This window comes from Mus caroli, chromosome 2 (assembly GCF_900094665.2).
Source record: "Mus caroli chromosome 2, CAROLI_EIJ_v1.1, whole genome shotgun sequence".
In the NCBI taxonomy this organism is placed as follows: domain Eukaryota; kingdom Metazoa; phylum Chordata; class Mammalia; order Rodentia; family Muridae; genus Mus; species Mus caroli.
In genome coordinates, this window is record NC_034571.1 from 60,818,175 (window position 1) to 60,839,820 (window position 21,646).

Sequence of the window (21,646 nt, forward strand, 5' to 3'; positions counted from 1 at the left end):
TATGACTCTGAGTCTAACCGCATTATGGCCAAGACTTCACTGTATTAACACTGTAACTGTCATACTCGTCAAAGGTGACAATCACCGCATGAGTGGTGACTCATTGAGATGAGCAGATAAGAGTCACAGAATGTGGAACCACCCATGGAAACATCTCATACAAGTTTCCTTAACAGGTGACTTAGAAGACAACTTATAATACTTCTGTGACTTAGCTTCTTGTCATGTCTAATATCTTCTTTGAGAGTTTTACTAACCGAGAGCATGTATCAGATTTACCTGGACTGATTTTGGAACATTCTAATTTCCAGCAATGCTATGTCTGAGAGGGAGAAGCTATTCATTTAAAAAGACAGAAGTCCACAAGTGATTTGAACACATAGCCTTGGGTTAGCATTCATCCTTAGTTTGAAACGCTGCCTCACAGAAGTAAGCAGTCAACAGCAATCCCCTAGCCAGGCATTTACCACAATAATACTGGGACACAACTATCTGAAGTAAGAGCTGTGAAAAATGGTAAGGCCCTCCTCGAATGGAGCTCCATTGGGACATGGCACACACAAAGCGCTATGGAAATTCTAAAGCTGGAAGGATGTTAAAGATGTCATTTTAATTGTAGGGTTTTAGTGCAATGAAATGCAGAAAAACTTCCTAAATTATAGAGTATTTTTAGCTATAATTTATAAATAAAAAGTTCTTCAATAGATAGATTTAGATATAATCACAAAAAGTTCCACTTAATCCAATGACCTGGGAAATCAATGCTATCTGCAAAAGTGTTCCTGGTGCCTGCCGAGGGCAGAGCAGGATGGAGGAGGCCCTGGAGCTGGAGTTACAGATGGTTGAGAGCTGGACATGGGCATTGGCAACTAAACCTGGGTCCTCTGCAGGAGCAGCAGAGGCTGCTGACTGCTAAGCCATACAAGTTACATCTCTCCAGCCCTCCAGATACCATCCAAACTGGATTTTGTTCAACAGGTTTTCCCTACTAGCCTATCTCTTTTAATTGACACAAATACTTTATTATTTGAACCCTAATTATAAATATATCCTTGCTTTAAATAGACATATTTTAAAATTTTAACGGAACACTAATAATTTCTCCATAATTTATTTAATAAACTACTTAGCTAAACAACCACATCTTCTATTTCTTACTGTTCAGTGACATTTGAGAGTAGAAGGAAATTGTGCATTGGTACTTTTGGTTATGAGCCTTAGCCTTTAAGAGCAGAGCCATCTTTCCAGCCTCCACCTGTACAATTTTAAGAAATTTACCTGGTGACATACGTCAATTGCATCCACATATCGTTTTGCTTTTAGGTAATTAAATGCCAATTTGTATCCTGTTGAGACAAAAAAAAAATCTGATATGTGGTTTTTTTCTTCCTCTTTTGTTGACTTATTAGAGAAGCCCTAAGGGAAACTGTTGGCCAGACAATACAGAGAAAAGAGACATGGCAGGAGAAAGCAAAGTGAAATGAAGATGAGCAAACAGAAGGAACAGAGTTGGAGAAAGAGGCCCCAGTGAGTAGCTGCTGGGTGGGGGCACTGCTGCTCCCCGAGTGTGGCTTCTTCAGCTCACTGAAAAGCGCAAATTCCATCAGCAGACAAGTGGAAGTGAATCTAGACATCTAGTGATTGCCATGGAACCTGAGTGTAGGTGAGAGGAGCTCCTCTCCTCACAGGCTCTTGGTTCCTAGTGGTCTCCTATTTTAAAATGTGTTTTTCACTTGAAATGTGTTCTTATGCATATTTATACAAGGAATATAACTGTAACTACATATACACATACATATACATACACACAAACTACACACACATATATATGTGTACACACACACACACACACACACACACACACGTATATACTAGCATAACTATTTGAGGCCATTTGCAGTGACAGCACCCGATTTGGAATTCTATGGAAATAGTGTGTGGACTTTGAGGGTTTCTTGACAAGTGAAAGTGCAAGGTTAATTTGGCCAGCCAGACTGGGTAGTGGATAGAGTGACATCATCATGGACAAACTAAATAATTGAAAATGTCAGAGGAACACCTAGGAAAGGAACTCTGGGAGAGCTGCCAAGATCACTTATAAACTAGAATAAGGGAAAAGCTGGCGAGTTGGAGTCTCTGTGTTTTCTGAAGCTTTCTAAGGAACAGGGTATATAAATAACTTTGAAACATATTACTCTGAAAGAATAAATTATCAAAATGATTTCTATTTTCTGGGTATTTAATACATTTCCATTTTACAAGGTGTCTCTATCTCATATGATATATAATATGAATATGTAAATGAAATTTTATAAACAATCATTAGTTCCTGTACTTTTCCCAATCTATCAATTTAACAGACCCTAAAGAAACCCAAGTCAGGTGGAGCAGGACAGATGGCAACAGAGTGTGAGGAGGACGGTGGCTGCAGTCAAACACTGCGACACAGCTGGTAAAGACTGCTGCCACCTTAGGTTAAGTTAATAGCTTGAAATCACCTAATCTAATAAAAACACCAACGCCTTTATACTCACAGGGAGCCAAGCCAGACGTATAAACACACTCACATGCAGTAGAACAGTTCAGAAGGGACGGAGAGAGCAAAGTAATTTCTCATGCTTTGTGGCCATAGAAACTGCAGCTCTCTCAACGTAAAAACTCTCACCAACGTTTAAAGGGAGAGTTGGTGAACCATGGTTAGTCCTGTCAAGGGACAGTGTCAAGCAGGGAAAGGTGACAGCCCTCTGAGAGAGCACAGCAAATACTTTCACCTCAGGAGGAAGTTCCCACTCAAGGACCATCCTCTGTGAGAGGGAGGGGAGTAGAGATGGCATCACAGAACTGATCTAGACTTCAGTGAGTCAGACTTAGTTCACTGGAAGAAGCCCTGCCGGCAGGTTAGTCACTGAGCCCACTATTGATAACACTCACCTGCACAGACACTGTAGACTAATACTCCCCAAACAAGAGTCTACACATACAACTCATTACGTCTATGATGCTCAGGAGAAAGGTAACAGACCCAAACCCTTACTCAAGTGTTAAAAGGCTTTAGAAGGGTCTCAGTAAAAGAACCTTAGGTGGTGATAGAATGGAACCTTTGCATAATATATTTGACAACAGGATACTTTTTGTCCAAATTACCATTTTCCAAATAGAAGGGTGAAGGGAGAAGAAAAAAGGCAGAACGAACCTAGTAATCAGGTAAATAACTCACGATGAGGATAAAGCATTGACAATAGAGGTTGGCTTGTAGTATGTATTGCCCTAAAAGGGCATTTCAAATAGTATTTACAAATGATACATTATTTCTTGTGAAGACACTGGGCCTAGTCTGCTCAACTCACCCACTGCTGGATTTGTCTGGTTGCTATGTTTCCATGCCATCTCATAGTTGAAGGCTGCATCTGTGTATGCTTGCTCTTTCTCCATAATGTACCCCATATATTCATAAGCTTTGCAGCAGGACTGAGGGGACAATGGAAGACAGAAGCAGATTAAGCTCCATACCAGTAAACCTTTACAGAATGTGTATAACATGCAGAGCAGTCATGTTAACCCCTATACATGGTGTATAAAGGAATGGCACTCCAACCTGTGTATAGCACCAAAGTACGGAAAGGACACACTGAATGGTTTTTATGCCGAGAGCCAGCTCATACCTTTCAGAAGCAGATCTTCTTTTATAGTACCAGGAATACATACAATGGCATGGGTATTTTACTCACAGACAGGTATCCAGTTTATTGTGACTAATTTAAACACATATTTAGATTTCCGAGTATAATGAACTCATAACTTTCTTTCAAAAATCAACCAATGACTCAGATCCTGCCCCACATTTACACTTCCATACTACCAAGAAACATAACTCCTGCATACTTTTAACCGTATATATGCTAGAATGCTATCCTAAAAGATAAAGACTTCCTTAAGTATAACCCAACTCGTGGCACCTAGAATATACCAGCTTCACCCATATATTTAAGAGACTGTCATGTTTAAAATGGTTGAAATATAATTTATTTTTAAAGAAGTTTTTAGACTGAGAATCCAATCCATGTCACAGATTGTGAGTGGTTTGAAATAGCTCAAGTCTGTTTTCATCTGGAGAATTTTTCTTCTGTCTCTATTTTCTTGATTTTAAAAAGTAGAAAGAATCTTTACAACAGGATTTCTCTCTACACAGATTTCATTGGCTGCGTTTTGGTGGGGTTTCTGTAATAACAGTCCAATATTATTGATGTTTCCTGCTTTTTGCTCTGGTTCTCAACCTTCCCAATGCTGTGACCCTTTAATCCAGTTCCTCATGTTGTGATGACCCCCAACCATAAAATGCTTTTCTGACTGTAATTTTGTTACTGCTCTGAATTGTGATGTAAATAACTGATATTCAGCATGGTCTTAGACGAACCCTGTGAAAGGGTCATGGCCCACAGGTTGAAAAATCACTGTTTTAGGGGTTCAGTCTGAATATTTTCTTTATATACCAACAGCATTTATTGTAATGTTCTTCCTTATTCTAAGAAATTTCATCAGTAAGTATTTTCACTAAAACCACTTTCCATTAAATCACAGTCAAAAATGTGACCCTGGGAAAGCTCCCACTCCAATATCCCATGGCTCAGCACAGTAGAGTCTTAATGTTTTGATATTACTTTTTTCATTTCACTTGATTGAAAACATAGTACACTGTTGTAATCATTGTGATTGTGGTTTTTCCGTCTCATTAACCCCCATCTCTGTCTGACATTGTGCTCTTCTATAACAAAGCACAGCATGTTTGAGTCTCTCCTTTGTAATATTTTGCCCATTCATAAACTCATCCATGTTGAAACACAGTGATAGTTATCATTGATTATTATTTTGAACAGTCTATATATTGAGATATCTTATCAAATAATTGGCTACTTACAAATGCAGTTTATACAGAAAACCCAGGGCAGGTGCTGAATTCTTCTCCATTGTCTGACAGAAACACTCAGTTTATTAGCATACTTCAGTTGACTAATTCTATTTTCTTTTTTGTATTTTTATGTAGTCATGTGTTTAACATATTGGATGTGTTTTAATCTATTGCAGTTCTCACTCTTTTTGGTACTTGATGTCCCAACTCTGCTGTTGGACTGTCTTCCACGAGGCTCCGGAGTGCCTGGCATGACGCTTACTGTATTTGATAGCTTTTTTTGCCATCTGGTATGGCAAGATGCTCTAGTGTCGTTTTATGCTTTCTTGGTCCAAATATCAGAGATTTCCCTCTAAAATTATATAATTCAAGGCTCCTAAGCTTTGATTCCTGAGCCTCTCATGCTTTCAAATAGATATGCCAAAGTAACTGGGCTGAATGAAGGTTCTGAAGGAGCAACCAAGTTTAATGTCACAAGGTGTTGCTATGTGGTCAGTGTTGATGAAAGCCGGGATTTTATCCATGTCAAGGCCTTGATTCCTATTCAAGGTTGATTAATCTCAGACTAGGCATATAGTGTTCAACTACACAGTAGTTTAGATTTTAAAGCTTATCAACAAGTATTTTGTCTTCAAGGCAAATTTAGGTTAAAATTGATGAAACTGGTCATTTAAAGCTGTCTACCAATTGATAATGGACATACATTCTAGGTTTTTCATTCCTAAGATTATCTTAGTACTACTAGGTAATCATAATTCCTCCTTAAGAAGTAAATAATCCAAGTTATAAAATAATTTGCTTAAGAGAGAATAAAAAACAGATTTACTGTGATTAGCATTTTTAGCTAATTGGTATGAATCTGTGAATACAAATAGCCTCAACTTTCTAAGTCAAATGTAATTATTTCTCAGCAAACACTAATTTACACCTATATTTTAAAAAATCATAATACATTATCTTCTTTATGTGTTTAAATAACATAAGTAAATAGGGTTCAACTGTATAGACTTGGAGATTTTCCATTTTTACGTAACGATAAGGACTTTCATTAAATTGAATTAGAAGCTCCCATATATATGATGCATCCTGGTCTAATAATGTGGAGATGACATGTAGCTGCAGTAAGTTCATCAAGAACACTTTTTAAAGGAAGGGACAGATGACCACAATTAATAATCTGCAATTTTCATTAGTTCTGGGATGAGCTGGGTAATCATGGCGAATGCTTGACATTCCGAAAGCACTTCTTTCAAGCAGGGCACCACCAGCTGAGACTTGAAGCTGCACAAATCTATCTTCCCACTTCCTTCAAGGGAACACAGCTTCTTCTTTTTATCATTAGTATTCACTTCCTGATTATGATTTTAAACATTTAAAATTCAAGACCCAAAGGAGAGGCATCAGACATGGACCCATTGCTCTGCTATGGGAAGCTTATGCCACACAGTTAACCACTGTTTCCCAGTCACCTACCCGGTTATGGCAGAGACACCGCTTTAGTAATTCCTCTGCCATGTCATATTTTGCTGACTGGATATAAATATCAGCAAGCAGCAGCCAGCTCTTCTCCAGATCCTCGGCTTCAATAGGATTCCAAGGCATTTTTGCAATCCGCTTCAGCTGGTTTCTGGCTTTTGGAGTCTGTTTCAAGATCATATACGCCGTTGCCATTCCCAAGAGAGCTGGGATATGATCCTTCTGTGGGAAAACGAAACTTTAGACCACAAGATGCATCACGGAGGAAGCGGCAAATGCCCACCTGTGCCTTCTCTCTGGCTCTGGGCTGGGTAAATGTGACTGTTACTGTTTCACACCGCAAGTCACCTTAAGTCACTATGAGGAAACCAGTAAACATGTGGCCCAAACAAATTCACAAACTATGCAGACGCTATAGCACAGGCCCAACCGAGAGTGGGACTTCGTCTGTTATGGGGCTGACTGGCTGGGGCAGTTCTGTACATATCAGAAAGAATGAACTCTGACTTCACTGCAATGCTTCCTGAGCTGTTTCTCTTTAGATTTACAGTTTTGCCTCTGTGGTTCTTTTCCCTTTGTTAAACATGAGTAACACATCTACTTCCTAATCCATCTTACCGCTATCTTCCCCCACTTTCATTAAAAACAAACAAACAAGCAAGCAAGCAAGCAAACTAAAAGAAACAAAACCTCTTTTCCCAGTGAAGTTTGACCAATGAAGTGTCGTAAATAGGGTATGCCTTAAATCACCCGCACAGTTCATGCAATAGACTCATGGCTTGAAGACTTTTGGATGCAGAGTCTGTAGTCTCCTGATAGGGTCTATACAGCACAATATGTCCTTAGACAGAGTAAAGCCCCTGAAAGTCTGTCTTCTGTAAAGCCAAGAGGTTAGTCAGAACTGGCATACAATGAAAGCCATGAGAACCTGCCAAGAGAACGGACTTAAGCCACAGTGTACTAGTTCCTGACTAAGCTTTGCAGAGGGATTAGGACAGTTTCTGGAGGAGGATCTCTAAGCTTAAAGTCTTGAATCAGAAGTATGATAAGAAATAGCAATGCTGTGGCTATAACACTGCCTGTCTGTAAGTCTACAGATTTGAGCAAATAATGGCAAATATCCAGAAAGGAATATGAAACAGTCATCTGTTCATGCCCAAGCCCGAGCTTGGCTGGAAACTGAAAGACAGTAAAGCATTGGAGACTAATGGAAATAGGAGGGTACTTTCTTGTCTCTAATGTTCTTTGGTCTTTTCTTTTTTTCTCTTCTCTTCTCTTCTCTTCTCTTCTCTTCTCTTCTCTTCTCTTCTCTTCTCTTCTCTTCTCTTCTCTTCTCTTCTCTCTCCTCTCCCTCTCTCCCTCTCCCTCTCTCCCCCCTCTCCCCTTCCCCTCCCTCTTCTCTTCTCTTCTCTTCTCTTCTCTTCTCTTCTCTTCTCTTCTCTTCTCTTCTCTTCTCTTCTCTTCTCTTCTCTTCCACCATCACCATCACTATATCAACATCATCATCATCATCATCTTTTTGAGACAAGGTCTCTACATAGTCCTGGCTGTCCTGGAACTTACTATGCAGATCAGGCTGGCCTTGAACTCAGAGATCCACCTGCCTTTGCCTCCTTAATGCTGGGATTAAAAGTGTGCACCAACTTGGCTTCTCATTTTATTTTCAAAATATAATTTGTTTACACAAATAAGGAGGACTAGCAAGGGAGTTTTATTTGATTACCAAATCCAATCAAGTTGTAGTCTTTTTTGAAGAGATAAGTGGGCTGTGCTAAATTATAAAACCTCACCCTACTCACAGGATACCCACTGTGATAGGGGATGGCAGATCATGGTGGCCCATCATGTATCTGTCAACTGGTCCTAACCTTTTAGGTTAGGTCAGAAGAGATGAGTCCTGCATATTCACATGAACAAAGACGTCCATATGGGAGATTTTACAGACTGCAGTCTGATTAGGATAAACCAGCTCTTCATAGCTTGGATAAGCAAACATTTGTTTGTTTGTGTGTGTGTGTGTGTGTGTGTGTGTGTGTCTGTCTTTGGGTAGGTCTGTCTATCTGTCTGTGCGAATGAATTCAAAGGCTGATGCCAGGTTTCTTTCTCAGTCCGTTTCCAAATCTTATTTTCTGAGTCTGGGTCACTACTGAGCGTGGAGTGCAGTAATTTGGCTAAGACTGGGTGGTCAATAACTCCAGGGATCTGCCTGCTTCAGCCTCCCAAGAGCATCTCTGCTTCTGACGTTTTACATGGGTATTGGGGAATCTGAGCTCATGCTTGTTTGACAAGCACTTTACCACAGAGCCATCTCCCTAATCTCCAGAAGTGAAAACTTTCTGAACCTGAGAACAGAGTTTGGCTCTCAGCACTAGGCCATCAGGCCGTCATGAGCTTCAATGTGGACTTTGCACTTTCCTGGTACAGCCTAGGAAGCACAGTTCTTTTACTCTCAGTCACTGCATTGGACAAGCGTCAGATGTGGCCAATGAAGGGCCCTTTTAATCTCTGTACATGGTTCAAGAGGTGCCAGAAGATTAAGCGGGGTAGGAGCACGGGCCTTGAGCAGCATGCACATCTCCTCCATGTCCTCCGGCACAGTCCCAGGCAACACAGTGTTTTGTATTAGACATGGCTCTCTGCCTTTATGGATCTGTATTTTCCCCTTCCCTCTCTGAGACACTTTGCCCACTTATTTGTAAAACATGAGAATTTCCCTAGATCTTGAATCACACCTATTTCTAGAATCCCAGCTTCCTTTCAAGAGCTCTCAATCTCCTCAGAGTCTCCGTCACTCAGGGGAATGTGACCAGAAGGCATGGAGGAAGCAGTGCATGGCGGGTGTACTAGGCCTGTGCTGTGCTGTCCCACCTGCTTCGACTGCTCCACTCATGTGCAGAGGTTCTCAGGGCACTTTGCTGACCACGCTGAGTCTGAGTCTAAGGTTTAGAGCATCACCTATATATAGTACTTTCATTTGCAAGTCCAGGGGAGAATAGAAAGCATTTTCTTTGAATCAGTAACTATTTTGTTCAGTACACTTACTACATTTTTCTTAAGATTATGAGAAATGTGAAGGGACAGATACATTATTTACCGATTCCCACTATACTGAATAGATGCTGGCTGCTTAATGAATATTCATCATATTAAATACATTCAATCTATGAGTTAAGTGGAAAAAGAAAAAACACATGCACAGTGCTCCCCCATCATCATCACTAGGCTGACGTGGTTCGTGAACACACGGAGGACCTTGGCTGAGCAGCACAGACAAGCATCTCCACGGGAAACCTTGCTCAGGCTTTCTAGGAAAGAGCTGCAGGGCGGTTAGCTGTGACTGGCTTTTATTTCTTTTAAATACACAGTAGGAATCATGGATTTTCTAGCTATAACCCATAACTATATGATACAATGCCACCTCACAGCAGTTGGTGGCTGTGACACCTAGCTGCAAATTGTATCTTTACAATTTTTTAGACTTACATGAACATTCCATTTTTCTTCTTTCAGTAGCTGACATCAATCTGTTACAGAATGCCAATTCTGGGGAGTCCCAATCTCATTTTTCTTTTTAAAAAACACACCACAGAAACAATATATATATTTCTTTACAAAAAGTAAGATCCACAGACTCAAAGAGGCCAAGTAACAAGGAGGGCCTAAGGGAAACACTTGAATCTCATTGAGAAGGGGAAACTGGGGGTGGGTGGAGAGAGAGGACTGGGGAGGGGAGGGGTTGAACATGAGAACAGGAGGTATCAGGGTGGGGAGGACTGAGGGAGAGACTACTGAGTGAAAAAAAATGGAATAGGTAGGGGCATCTAGAAATCTAGCACAATGGAAACTTCCAGGAATCTAGGAGGGTGACCCTAGCTAAGACTCCTAGCAATGGGGGATATGGACCTTGAAATAGCCACTTCTCTAACCAGGCAAGACTTCCAATGGAGGGACTGGGACACCAACAGAACCACAAAACTTAGACCCAAAATCTGTCCTGCCTACAAGATGTACAAGAATAAGAGGTGGAGAGAGGCTGAGGGAAGGTCTAAGCAATGACTGGCCGAGCTTGAGACCCATGCCACGGGAGGGAGTCCACCCCAACACTGTTAATGACACTCTACTTGCAGACAGGAGCCTAGCATAACTCTCATCAGAGAGGCTTCACCCAGCAACTGATGGAAACAGATGCAGAGACCCACAGCCAAACAGTAGGTGGAGCTTGGGGAATCCTGTAGAAGAGTGGGAGGAAGGAGTCAAAGAGCCAGAGGAGTCAAGGACACCAAGTGAAAACCGTCAGAATCAACTAAACCTGGGCTCTAGGGGCCCACAGGGTCTGAACTGCTAACCAGAGAGTGTGCATGTGCCGGAGCTAGGCCTTCTACAAGTATGTAACAGTTATGTAGCTGGGTTTTCATGTAGGACTCCTAACAGCAGGAGCGGGGGCTGACTACATTGCCTGCCTCTGGATACCTTTCCCCAAGCTGGGCTGCCTTGTCTAGGCTCAGCAGAAGAACATGCTCCTGCTCAAAGGATGGCTAAGTGTCCCGTCCCACGCACCCAAAGGTAAACTGTGGATCATTTCTTTCTTTTAGTAAAATAGGGCTGCATTATCTTGAATATATGTTTGCTTGTTTTACTGTGACTTGATATGCCAAGGCTGGTTGATATCCATGGATGGCCTGCCTTTTTCTGAGGAGAAAGGGAGGAGGGGGCGGGGAGGAGGTGAAGAGAGGAGGGGAAGCTGAGATCTGGATGGAAAGTAAATAAATGACCTAATTTTAAAAGTACATAAGATAACACCTTTGCTGACTCTGAAGTTGCACTGTTCATCTTTAAAATGGGAACAATAAACTTAACAACCTCCTAAGAGTAATGTTCTAAAATCTAAGCTGTATAAGAGCATCTTATAAAATCTATAGCAATATTTCTAAAAACTATATTTGACCTATACTACACAAATTTACTAAAGAGCCCTGATTTACTTCATTGGATGTCTTATGTTACCAAATGATTATTCTTTCCCTATATTGAGTGAATCATTTAACATCACATAACAGGAGTTCTTTAGACTATTTTAATATTTTGTAATTTATTTTTCATGAGAAAATCTATACAAATCAGCACTTCATTTAATGGAGTTTTCATAAACGTCTTTTCCTGAGTTTTGAGCCAGACATGACCTTAACAATATCACACTCTTTCTCTGAGAAAGGAGCTGTAGCAATCCTGCAAGGCCTATCTCCCTTTGTCTCCATTCCATCTTACAGGGTAAGAGGCAATACTTCTGAGAACACCCTCTTAGTGTTTGCAGAAGGGCTCTGCCTTGTCTGGAGGCTAGCTTGCTGTTTTGTCCCCTAGTGGCTTACAGTGAGGTGAAGCTGCCACCTAAGGCAGCTCTGTACAAATTCCCGACAGTTTACACTTCCTTAGGGTCCTGAAAAATGGGAAATGGGAGCATGGCCAGAGTGGAGGCCTATCTACCACTGTTACCTCCAAGCCAAATGAAGTAGAGACACTTTTAATATCCTTTGAGAGGCACATATTGTGAGTTTTCAGTGACCTTGAGCATTGCTCGTTAAGTAGAAGGACAGACAGATCAGTGATGGTGGTTAGAAGTAGGTATTACTAACTGGGACTATCCATTCTTAGTAGTATTGTTTACAGGAAGGCTTAACTGAACACTCAGGGACAGACTAGATTTGAGTGGAGCAGAAAAGGAAAAGGAAATAACCACAATAAAAAGCTTCCAGAGGTCACTTCAGTTTTGCTGAAGAGAAACCATCCTTTGCACGACTGAGTCCCACACTGCCAGTCCCAATCCCATTTAGTTCTTGAGCTGGAGCAATGCTGAGCACACCTGGGTGAGAAGGTGAGCTGTGCGGGCAGGAAGTTAGCCTCCGCCACACCTCTAGCATGAAAAGCCACCAGAACACAAAGCTCTTCTCTTCAGAACTATCTTGTGCTCTTCTGAAGAATTTCTTTTCTGTAGAATATTTCCATGTTCCCTCAGAGAATAACACACAATAACACACCACAATGGGTGGCCCACCACGTAAGGTTATGCAGAAGTAGGTGTCTACATTTCACTAAGTAAGCTATTAGGTCATGTTCAGGAACCAGTCAGTCATCCAAAACAGCACTTGGTCTTACCAGGATGAGGCAGACAAAGCGGAAAAGGGACACCACTGACCTCAGAGGCTGCGATTTCGGTGAAGGTGTTCAGTGCCTGCTCCACACTGGACTTCTGCTTGGTGGCCATTAAGCAGCAGTTTTCCATAATGCGGAGTTGCAAGCGGCCCTGGACAGTCTGAGGCTTCAGTTCCTTAAGGAGCTTTTCTGCTGTCCTCACTGCTAACTGCACAGACTCCTGCTTCTCAGGGGAAGTGCTGTGGACAGGAAGGATAAACAGCATGTGTCTGTCCCTCAAGGCAGCAGCTCCTTTTTATCATTCATTAAAGGCTTCCTGGTGAGGATCAGTGTTCTCATGCTTCCAATACCAAGGATGTGGTGTAAGTGAATCTTAACCAAAATCAGTATGTCCTCAGTAAGACACCATTAAATCCCAAGTCACGGTAAAATGAAAAGTAGACAATATCTCTACATGGTGAACATGTTAACGTTAGCTAATATTTTACTAGAATTAAAAATATACTCTTCATAGGCTAGTATAGGTGATGTCCTGGGTTCAGTGCCTAGCTCCACAAAAAAGAAGAAAAATTCTAAGGAGACTCATGATACTGTCCAATAGTGTTCAATGCTTAGACCAGACAAGAGACAAGGAAAGAGAAGAAAGGGGCCAGATGCTGCATGATCTCCTTCAGTGCATGTCTCTTCTGTATATGGTGTATATAACTTCCAATTTTGCAAGACTGAGAGTCAGAAAGTAGAATCATTTCTCAAAGATCACAAATAGAAAACTTCCATTTGAGTCTAAGTCTATCAAACATACAAAATCTCTTTCCTTTATTTTGTTACACCAGACACTTAGAGAGGAAACTACATGTGATATAAGATAGCAAATTTCAGGCATAGTAAAAATTCAAATATTTGATAGCAAGTTCCCTACAGTGCAGAGTGATAGATGTCCCCATGGAGCTAGAGTTATAGGCAGTTGTGAGCCAACCAATGTGGGTACTAAGCAATCTCAGATCCGCTCTTCTTAACCACTGGGTCATCTGGCACAGGCCCTAGTGATTTTAATCTTACTGCAAACACCTTTTGATCTTGCCATATTCTCTGTTGAAAGGTAGCCACTGCTTGTTACACACCATTTGTGTGTATGCTTTGGCTTCCATGATTGTACAATTTGATTTTCATTTTTGACCTTGAGACCTCTAGCCTTAGCATGCCCCAAATCTAGTCTGTTTCCTGTGGTTACATATAACAACTTGCAAAGAGGCTTTTCACACAGATCCAACTCTTTCAGGTGTCTCCCATTTATCTCTATGCATACTAGCAGCTCCTCCCCTGAGTTCTAGTTTGTATTTCCAAGTATTTAGTTGAAGTGGCCAAAGGTATAAAATAGTATATTATCTTAACCTTCCTAAAACACACGGTCATTTCTCTACTTGAGTTTCACTGGCCTCGCTAATCCAATCTTGAGGTTTGTTCTTCCTTGTTCCCCTCCCCTCCTTGCACCATCGGCTGACAGCTATGCACTGCAAGCCTGTGCCCTCCTGCAGCACGGAACATGAGCACCCTTTCAGATCACTATTTGGGGTGTGGCAACTGAATGGCCTCAGAGCGGCTTGCATTAAAAATGGATCACATGCTAATGAAAGGCAATCACTGCCCTGTTACACACCCTTTGAATCTTGATCTATGCTCACTTCTTCTGGGAGAGGAACAACAGACACAGCTTGAGGGGATGGCACCATTTTCCAGCAGTAACCCACAGAGAACACTGAAGAACTGTGGGGTCTGCTAGCACTTTATCTGTGCCTTGTTCTATCTTTTCTGGTCATCGCCTCAGATAAGGGACTCTGAGCTTACTTCACAATGCTGTTGCAGAAAGCCAGTGAGAGTTATGTATAAAGAACAGATCACCAGGCAGTGGTGGCACATGCCTTTAATCCCAGCACTTGTGAGGCAGAGGCAGGCAGATCTGAGTTCGAGGCCAGCCTGGTCTACAGAGTGAGTTCCAGGACAGCCAGTGCTGCACAGAGAAACCCTGTCTCGAAAAACCATAAAAGAGCAGAGCATAGGGCTGGCATAAAGCTACTTTGTTGTATTAGGTTGGCACTCTTACCCTTGATTTCATTTTGGTTTTGTGTGGCTGTGCATGTGTGTATTCGTACATTTTGCATGTGCTCAGTTGGAAGCCTAAGGCTGACATCAGGAACATTCTTCAATCACTCTACTGTATTTATTAAGGTAGGTTTTCTTACGCCCAGAGTTTACCTATACAGCTGTCTACCAAGTCACCTTGCTGTGCAGATCCTCTGTCTCTGGCCACTGAGTGACAGACCAGCCACCAAGCCCACAAAACATTTATGTAGTCTCGGAGATTTGAACTCAAGTACTCATACTTGTGGGACAAGCACTCTGTCTACTGAGGCATCTCCCAAGTGTCGGCCATTGCTAATATTATGTGGATAGTCTGTATTATGCTTTTCAGACTCTGCAATTTATTTTATTTTTGACAGAGCAATTAGGGAAATGCCTTTGTAATCCATTTATTATGATTTAGGAAATGGAAAACATTTCATGCCTAATTGTTTTAGTTATTTTTTTATTGTTGTGATAAAACACCATGGCCAGGACAACTTAAAAAATAAGCTGTTTAATTTGGCTTATGTTTTTCAGAGTGTTAAAGTCTGCGATGACACAGCAAAGGAAAGCTGAGACCTCACATATTGCTTCACAACCACAGGGCCGAGAAAGAGCTCTGGGACTCTCCCAGGCCTTTTAAAATCACAAAGCTCCGCCTGAGTGACGAACTTCCTCCAGCAAGGCCAGACCTTATAACCCTTCCTGTACTGGCTAATTCTGTGTCAAATTGACACAGCTGGAGTTATCACAGAGAAAGGAGCTTCATTTGGGGAAGTGCCTCCATGAGATCCAGTTGTGGGGCACTTTCTCAATTAGTGATCAAGCAGGGAGGGCCCCTTTTGGGTGGGACCATCTCTGGGCTGGTAGTCTTGGGTTCTATAAAAGAGCAGGCTGAGCAAGCCCAGGGGAAGCAAGCCAGTAAAGAACATCCCTCCATAGCTTCTGCATCAGCTCCTGCTTCCTGACTTGCTTGAGTTCCAGTGTTGACTTCCTTTGGTGATGAACAGCAATGTGGAAGTGTAAGCTGAATAAACCCTTTCCTCCCCAGCTTGCTTCTTGGTCATGATGTTTTGTCCAGGAATAGAAACCCTGACTAAGACACTTCCCAAACAGCTCTACCAACTGGGGAGCAAAGATTCAAATCTGTGAGTCTCTGGAAGCTACTCGTGTTCACACAAGCACACTGAGATGGAGGGTCATTAGTCTCTCTGTGTATATTAAGCATAAATATATAGTCATACAATATTCAATCCATCTTTCCCTCAGCATTATGCTAGAAGGTGACTTTCTTGTGCTTTCCTGTGTATTTTCCCCAATGTATGTTTTAAAAACGGTTCCTAAAGAACTGTGTAAAATGCTACTCACCCCAGGTCTCCATTCAGGTTTTCAAACACTTCACCTCCAATAGTTTCATTGTCTGGATTTAGGCAGATTTCTATCATATTATAAAGTGCATTCTGACCCCAGTCACTATCTTTCCGAGCTTTATTAAAATGTCGAAGGGCATCATTTGGTTCTCCAGTATACCTTATTGATTGAAAAAAATTCAATCACTAATTACAAATTTTATACTAAATTATAACATGTTTCATAAATAAAGCAATTAAAACACTTCAAAGTGCAGTTTTTAAAAATATGATAAAAAGCCTTTTCTACTTTCTGCATGAGGGGAGAAAATCATTATAATGTAGGATTTATTTGCCAACAGATTTACCAAAAATGTAATCCTTTACAGTACTGAAATCCTGGCTCCAATTTTGTTCTGGAATTGTGTTTCTCAGCCATCAAGAAAAATCTTGGAACATCCTCAAGTTTCCCACATCTTCTCAGGAGATCAATCAAACGGGACAAAGTCATAAAATTATCTAGAAAGAAGCAAAACTTCAGGTATAGATCACATGTTAAAACTTTGTTCTGATGGTTCCTCTTCTTCTTCATTAATGTACAGCTTACTTCAAATGAAACAGATATGAACAAAGGACTATTTCATGTGTAATTCATTCCTAAGGAAGTGTACAGCCTGGATCATCTGTGAAATGATGCCTGCTTCACTGGGGCAGCTACTGTGGGAGAGAACACAGTCCAGGCACATCTGATGACTTTTCAATTTTCCTAGAGCCAAGCCTTCTAGAAATGCTTTTCATCTAAGGCATCTAGACTCTGAAATCCAGGAAGATTGATTGACAGCTGTTCCTGAGATGCTTTTCATACTTACTGCAGATGAAGGATGATGGACTGTGCCTGAGGTAAGCTATCACAAGTTTTATTCCAGAGCTTGTTTAACATGTGTGAATGCTAAAGACTAGACTTGGCTGACCGTCCTGCAGCCTCAGGAGTTTAATCTTCTTGCATCTTTTTCCTACAGACAACAACACGTCCAGTTCTCTGGCTCCACTGTAACTTTCTTCTGAGTTCCTGCTAGTTTTCCCTTATTAGTAACGTACTTGGATTCGAGCATGATTTTAATAACGATTCATGAACACCAAAAGAAGAAAAAAAATGTACAGAATCATGTGTGGAAAAGAAAAACGACCCATTCAAGAGATGAGTAAAGTCACGCATGCATGACTAATAGCCAACTATTTGTAAATGAAATTTGGCTGACACTTAGGGTTTTGATTCAACACTAAATAATAAATACTTAATTGTTATTAAGTGGCCTTTAATGCTTTGATTTTTGACAGCTGGCCTAAAGACTATCACATGAATAGTTAATTTCTCTGGGAGTTTGTTTTTAGCTCTTAGGGCTCTTGTGTTTCAATATCATAGAACTCATAGAGAATTTGTTAAAATTCTTACACATACTACTGTGAGGACTAACTTGGTGTGAATTCAGAGGATTAAAGTATCTTCATGAGCAAACAAACATAGCCCTAATTTCAGAACAATTTATTCTCCACTCTAAGTTTTAAAAATGAAGACACTGTATTACCTGATGTATCAGTACATTATGAGGCCCTGCCTAGAGCAACAAATAAGGACTCAGGGAGACATTTGTGCAAATATTCACAGTAGTGTTATTCACAATAATCAGGATGGGGCGGGGAACTACCCATACATCTATTATAGAGGACGGCTGAATGTGATATATGCACATATAAAACATTAGTGACTTGAAAATGTAAGCAAACTCTAACATGACAACGGGATGAACTCTGAAGACTATGCTAGGTAACTTAGGCTGGACACATGGCCAAATGCTGCGGGATATCCCATCAGCCACCTGGACTTGCTGAATCATAGAAGCAGAAAGTAAATGTTAAGAGGTGGAAGGGAACTGAGGTGCAGAGTTAGTTTAGAAGTGTTGCATAAGGTTTGGGATGGATGGATAACCACGACTTGCACAACAATGTCAACATACCTAATGCCACTGAACTGTATGCTTAGAGATGGGTCATATGGTAATTTTTATGTTATACATTTTATTAGAATTAAAAAATTAGGAAAAGAACTTTGGAAGGTTTGCTGCTATTCAGTTATATAAGTGAAAACAACCAAATCCTTTGCTCTCTCTCAACCTAATTTTGAGTCTGTATATTTTGTTTGTTTATTCTGCCTTTTAGTATCGCTACAAGGAAAGGGAATTCAAAATTGGCCTTGTCTTTTATCACTGTGAAGACAAGTACACTATCTGTATGTAAAAAACCACTCATTTTTCTTAAAATGATTGTAATATCAATCATTTCTAAGGATACACTTCAGTGGCATTGGGTATGTTCACATTGTTGTGTAAGCTGTGGTTATCCATTCATCCATCCATCCCAGAGCTTATGTAACCTTTCTAAACTGAAACTCTGCACCTTAGTCCCTTCCACCTCTTTCCATTTTGCTCTCTGCTTCTATGATTCTTATGATGTCCAGGTGGCTGACGGGATATCCCACGGCATTTGGCCATGTGTCCGGCTTGTCTTCAGAGTTCATCCCGTTGTCATGTTAAGAGTTTGCTTACATTTTCAAGTCATTAATGTTTTATATGTGTGTATATCACATTCAGCCATCCTCTGTAATTGACATATGGGTAGTTCTATGCCCCTTCAATGAAATCAAATGAAGGCATGAACGTGATTTATAAACTCCCAGTGTGATTAGCTGCACTTACACCTTTAAGTCTTTAGACAGTAGGCTGCATAATCCACCATAAAGCCAAAGAGGCTAAAAGTACAGCTGAACTAAGCAAGGACTCAATATTAAAGTATTTGGCCAAAATTTTTGTATGTTATTGCAAATATGTGAGGCATATTTTGAAATATCTATATTCAACACTGTGAAGACAGTTTCTTGAAAAATTCCATCTAGTACTGATGAAATATGTTCATCATTAGTTCAAGGCAATAACGATCACAGAGAGACTACATTGTCTTTTCATTACCCATGACATTTGGAGAATGAAGTGTTTTCGTTTTTGAAAATGGCAATATATCATATGGTAAAAAATAGCTGCTACAGTCTTATTGATAGGCAGATATCACAAGACATAGTTCTAATATGCACACATTTACCAATAAAAAGCAAAGATCCTTAGCCACACAGGAACAGGAGTGACAACCAATACAGATTACACTTTGTTGTCCCTTTTGTTTCTGCCCAAGGGGTGCTTGGGAGATGCGGAGTCCAGGAGTCCAGTACTGCAGAAATACAAAGCAGCAGAGAGGCCAGAGGTGCTTTCCTCAAAGAGCTGACCTTTGAGCAGCGCCTGGGATGGGGCCAGACACTGCCAGGCTGACAGAAGTATTCCCAGTAGCTGATAGCATGCACACAAGCAAGCAGGGTGCAGCCCTGGGTGCATGGCAACCTCAATGCTACTGAAGAACAGGAAGCGAAATGAAGATATAAGCAGAGGGCTAACCAGGCCATGGCATTATTAAGATCAAGCTACAACCTTAGGCTTCACTCTGAAGTGTGAACCTACTTTGAGCAAAGGGATAGCTTGTGGGTTTGAATACTGATCTGATGCCATGATCTCCAGCAGCAGCACGTGCCCAGGGCTGGAAGCACAGGTGAGCTGACAAGGGGATTAACTGTGGCAGTGGGTCAGAAGAAGATGACAGACTGACGGAGCTATTTAGCAACTAAGCAGACAGAACTAGAGTACTTGTTAATTAATTAATACAAAAAGGAGAAAACTCAACATGATTGGAAAAATTTGAGACAAGGTACAATATGTTGAGAGCAGATATAACTGGAAATTTCAAGTACAAATAAAATTGGACAGTGCACTTCTTTTCTTAAAGATTTTTTAACCGTGTGTTTGTGTGTACACAAGGCAGGCATCTTCCAGGACAGAGGCATTAGATTTTCTTACAGGTGGTTAGCTATGTGACCTGGGTTTCTGGGAACCAAATGTCCTTAACAACTACATCACTACTCTAGCTCCTAACCAGTACATTCCTAAAATAAGCTAAATAAAGCCACAATTTAAGTTATGCTACTGGACATGATCAATGATGCACATATAAAATCACCGTATGTTTTAGAAGAAATGACACAAAATAAATGGGTAGATAAGTAGGTAAAGGCCTATCAGGAATAAAACATACATTATGAGAGAAAAGGGTCATGGGCACAAAATTTTAACTAAACTGTAGCAAGTTTAAGAACTGACAACAGTCCTCTCATTGATTACTGGATGACTGATACAAGCAATGTATTCTCTAATGAATTCACTCATTCAAACTTTCTTTGCAAATTTCCTTCTCTTTTCTCAAATTTCCAATACTCTCTCAACAGTCCCTGTTCTCTGAAAACCTCACTGCTACCTGAGTAGAAAGACATGAGCAGCCAGAAGAGAGCTCTGCTGCCTGTCTACTCTGTCACCTGCAGATCCAGTCAATCAATAATCATTGATTCTGCACTATGTGACTGGCCTGTGTCTATCAGGGATTTAAAAGGAGCACGCTATTACTGACTTTGAAAAGTACACAGTAACAGAGAAGACAAATATATAGATGGTATATATTCATGTGTGTATTAGCAAATACTCTTAAGTAACAAAGAGCTATTTTTGGCAGTGTGATATATGGGTTAGGGTGATCAGCTCATCCCACTTTCACTTGGAAATTTTTTTAGCATGGACCATTCTGGATCTAGGACCTTTGTAGTCCTGGGCCAAGCAGAAAGCAAGGTCCTCAATGCAACCTCAAGGGCAGTATATTTTAGAATACATGGTGAGAAAGAAGGAAGACAAAATATGTTACAGGCAAGATTGGAAGAAAATCTGCACCAAGCCTCGGGGGTGTGGATTCATGTCTTTCAGTACTGCTGAAGCACAATGTCCTTACATTGAAATTATGAATAGATTTTTAAAAAGACACATAAGTAGGGTACAGAGTGTTATCTCACAGCTCTAAAACCCATGTAAAATTGTAAGAAGTGATGGCATAAGCCCACAAGCCCAGTGCTAGGGAGACAGAGAGGAGGATGCCTAGCCCTACCGGCCTGTCATGTTAGCCTGATCCATGAGGTCCCACCTGTTCCATGAGTTGAAACACTGCGTCTTAAAGAGGTGGGCAGTTTATTGAGACTAATTCTCAGTGTTGTCCTCTGGTATCCATAACATCTCCTCCCCCACCATTCCCCATTTTTTCTGACACACACAAGCATTAAAAGTCACATTTTAAAAATCATGAAAGTAAAAATGGTGCTGTCTGAGGGAGGAAGGGTATTAGGGTGACGGGGAAGGACAGAAGAGGTTAATAGAATGAGAATGATGAATTCACACTGTATTCATATAAAAATGGCATAATGAAACCTCTTACTTCACACAATTAATATATACTTGTAGAAAAAAAAAGAAAAAAGCATACTTGTATACAAAAACTCCAAAGCAGCAGGTGGACTAACTCAATCAACAATCAGCTGTTTGCAAGAAATGCCGCTCCTGAGTAATGGAAACCTATGTGAGAGAAAACCCACGTGACACAAGAGAGCTTCTCTCCCAGAAACTCTAACATGTGAGGGCAAGGTGGTCAAGGACAGCTTAAACCTACTCATGAT

The 21,646-nt window shown here is 40.8% G+C and overlaps 1 protein-coding gene across 3 annotated transcripts in view; it reads right to left on the reverse strand.

Annotated features, from left to right (window-relative positions):
• Positions 1 to 21,646, reverse strand: part of Ttc21b (tetratricopeptide repeat domain 21B) — a 75,633-nt gene that overhangs the window by 572 nt on the left and 53,415 nt on the right. For 2 of the 3 annotated variants that reach the window (XM_021155663.1, XM_029474291.1), the window contains exons 23-28: positions 16,368 to 16,518; positions 16,019 to 16,180; positions 12,573 to 12,768; positions 6,380 to 6,604; positions 3,348 to 3,468; positions 1,279 to 1,346 (exon numbers count right to left, since the gene is read on the reverse strand). In XM_021155663.1, coding sequence (XP_021011322.1) covers positions 1,279 to 1,346; positions 3,348 to 3,468; positions 6,380 to 6,604; positions 12,573 to 12,768; positions 16,019 to 16,180; positions 16,368 to 16,518 — 923 coding nt within the window. The remainder of the gene's footprint in view (positions 1 to 1,278; positions 1,347 to 3,347; positions 3,469 to 6,379; positions 6,605 to 12,572; positions 12,769 to 16,018; positions 16,181 to 16,367; positions 16,519 to 21,646) is intronic. The other variant, XM_029474292.1, reaches the window with a different exon arrangement.